Here is a 3,175-nt window from a genome sequence, read left to right as displayed (position 1 = left end):
CTCCTCTGCATCTGCCTCCTGGAGTCCACACCAAGCAGCTGCTGCATCAGAACGAATCTCAGCACGCGCACAAGTTCGCTGCAATCCAGCTTGTCTCCCATCTGCATCACTCCAGTAGGGGCCTAGTTCTGCATTGGTCTGAAGATCCTCCACTTCGCCCTCTGAATACGGGAAGAAGAATAGGCCTCTTCCGAAGCCCAGTTCAAAATCAGCCCCGGGGTGAGTGGTTGTCCCGGCGTGAAAATCCCGATCCCTCTCCTCTTGAGATGTCCTCGACATGGCTCGTGGAGCAAGCAGCATCCGCGCGTCGCGTACCTGTCCTGCTGCAATTTCTGCATCCCTTGCTGCTCGCGCCGCGGCCCTCTGTTTCCTCCCCAAATCGGACACCAAACCAACAATCTCTTGGTTTGATGCCCTGTTCCCCTCGCCGCCGGTGTCCATCTGTGGCGACGGGAGACGCTGGTCCAGACCACCGATCTGGCCAGATCTGTAGCCCAGCACTCCTCGCTAAATCGGCACCTCGGAACAGCGGTGGCGGCGAGATGGAGTGGTGGGGTGGGAACCGAGTAGTTCCAGTGCTTCTGGATTTCTGGCTTTTCTCTACAAGAAAATCAACCCACGCTAGCCATAAGCAGTGAGTCAGTGCATCGACCTTCGACCAGCTATATCTTTGCATCGATCTGGTCATGGCAGCAGCAATGCTCCCGAGGCTCGCTGTCGTGGCGGCGCTGGTCGCGCTGATGTGCGCCGTCGCTGTGGCCCAGAATGTACCTGCCGTCGGCGGTGCGCCGGTCTGCGACGGTGTTGATCAGAATGTCGTGAATGCGTGCTTCGAGAGCTGTGGAAAAGGTATGAAAATTGCCACTGCCGACAGGACTACTTCGGCGGGTAATACCAAGGTTCAAGTGGACTGCTGTGTAGCCTTTGGAGGCCACTCGTGCATGTGCCAGATGAAGAAGGCGTGGAAGGCTCAGGGCAAAAGTGCCCAGAATAATGTGCAGTGCGTCAGGGAAAAGGCATGCTAGTGAGCTCGTTGTGCATGCAAGACCTCTAGTTTCGTTGGATATTTATGTTTCTTGAATGTTGGTTTCAAGCGGTCGATGTCCACCTGCTGCTTGCTTGCTTTTATTTGCTTGTGTGTGTCATGTGAGTGTGTTATGTTTTTCTACGTATGAGAGTGTCAGTTGAGTCTTTTTAGTTTGTACCAATCAGAAATAAATGTGGGTGGAATTTCTTGCTTCATCTTGCTTTTTATGTATATTACTAGCAAACATGTTCATGTGTTGCAAGAAAAAAAAAATCACCCCTCATACAAACACTCGACGACATCAGCAAATTCGCTTAAACGTGTCATGATGCCATACAACCAACAACATGCTAAGTGGTGTTGTGTGTGTACTTAAGGTGTTTCCCGAAATCTTTATGGGAACTATTTCAAATAATATAAAAATCAATCTTAAGCCACTTGTTTACGTAAAGCTCACATCAATAGTTCCGTGTACATCACTGTATACAGGTTGGTTATCGCACACTGTGTGAAATAGAGAGGATGATTATGTATCTATTGTGACCTTTAGCGTGTGTTATTGTAACCTATAGCATATGGTACCGGGTTGGAATCAACATACCCTATGGCCATAAAAAAACAACCCCTATGATGGCAATAATATCTTCTGTGAGAGCATCAAACTATCATATCTACTCAATTTATATGGGGCAGGGAACATATATAATAGGCCTTTCCAAAACACCCCATATAAAGAAGGTATTAATTAAGGTTGCATCTTAAACATAATTTTAGAAATGATTAACAAGTAAGATAATTAATAGCATATTTGGAATCTACATATTTTCTGAGTGATTTTCATATAAAACACGTTAGATTTGGAGCTGGGGTTTGAAAGATATGAATATTTTGAAAAGCATTTGAATTTGTCCGGAAAAAAGAAATGAAAAATGTTAGAGTTGCTGGGCCCAAGTTGCAACATTATACATCCCATCTGCTAAGAATTCGGAGAGAGGGAGAGAAAACAGAAACTGAAAAATGAGCAAAAGTAGATGTTATTCCATGCATCCCAAAACATATTATGGTACCAACAAACGTTAAATACGGAGTTAATTGGTACATGCACACTGCCTTTGCGCAGCAGAGCTCACATCTTTAGAGACTATATAGTTCCTTACTTTCTCTTGAGCAATCGGCATCGTTAGATTTATGATAGATTATATGCAGGATAGATTATATGTGCCTTATATCTGTTGACATGGATCGAGTGGCCACAAAGAACTTCGATCTCCATACTCTTTGGACCTTCTGCTCAGTTCCAACTTGACCGGAATTAAACGCAGTGCTCGCTGCCTACCTCACAACCCAAGCAGTGTCGGTCGCGAAGTCAGCGCTGGCGAGTGCGGCCGGCTCACTCAGGCCGCGCCGCGAGCTGTTCGTGCAGTAAGCCTCCATTGCGCGCGTGGGCGGCAGCCCCACCTTAGCTTGCGGAAGCAATGCTGGCCGGCCTGACCACCCACGCCTACATTGGTCGTCCGTGAGCCAAATTTCAACCAGAGGCTGAACAGTTGGCGCAGTTGATAACGCACTTCACTTAAAAAATAAAACAGTTGGCGCAGTTGATATACATTTGTTCTAATACAACAAATTAAGGTACAATCAGTTTGGAACCACACATGGCCGAAGGAGATGAGAAACAATCAAAGATTTTATTTGCCTTGATACAATCAAATTAATGTACAGTTAGGCTGCCTGCAACCACAAGCAACACAAGGAAGTCCACAGGGATAAAACCCTCCTCCCTACCTGAACTGAACATCAAACTAGAGAGCCAAGAAGTGTGAATGGGGAAACTCCATGTGAGACGACGACGACCACTCCTACGGCATGAAGAAGAGCTCCTGCCGCATCGTCATCATCCTGCCTCTGCAAATGATGCTACTCCAAATATACTTATTTATACCCAAAGTATCTCCATCTCCATGTCCTATCAGAGGCTCAGGCGCTCTAATCTGACCCTGTTTGAAACTAGCCATATGGGGCCTCAATTTTGAACGATGTCCTTCTGTGGGTGCACTGAATCTGGACACCTTCTTGTAGCTTCTCAAACTGTTGTATGGCCTTGGAATTTGGGAATATTAGTCATCAATCTTGTGGTGGCACATGCTA

General features: G+C 46.5%; 1 protein-coding gene across 1 annotated transcript; it reads left to right on the top strand.

The window, feature by feature from the left end:
• The first annotated feature begins 623 nt into the window (after nt 1-623).
• LOC119368648 lies at nt 624-1,242 on the top strand. The gene has a single exon (XM_037633853.1). It carries the CDS (start codon nt 687-689, stop codon nt 1,023-1,025), a length of 339 nt encoding a protein of 112 aa, XP_037489750.1. The 5' UTR covers nt 624-686; the 3' UTR covers nt 1,026-1,242.
• The last annotated feature ends 1,933 nt before the right edge of the window (nt 1,243-3,175 follow it).

The sequence above is a fragment of the Triticum dicoccoides genome, chromosome 2B, assembly GCF_002162155.2.
Source record: "Triticum dicoccoides isolate Atlit2015 ecotype Zavitan chromosome 2B, WEW_v2.0, whole genome shotgun sequence".
Taxonomy (NCBI): Eukaryota; Viridiplantae; Streptophyta; class Magnoliopsida; order Poales; family Poaceae; genus Triticum; species Triticum dicoccoides.
Note: the sequence above shows the minus strand (reverse complement) of the source record. Positions and strands in the feature narration are given on the sequence as shown.

Excerpts from the sequence above, each read along its gene's own strand:
- LOC119368648 (XM_037633853.1), top strand. The coding sequence starts at position 687 with ATGGCAGCAGCAATGCTCCCGAGGCTCGCTGTCGTGGCGGCGCTGGTC.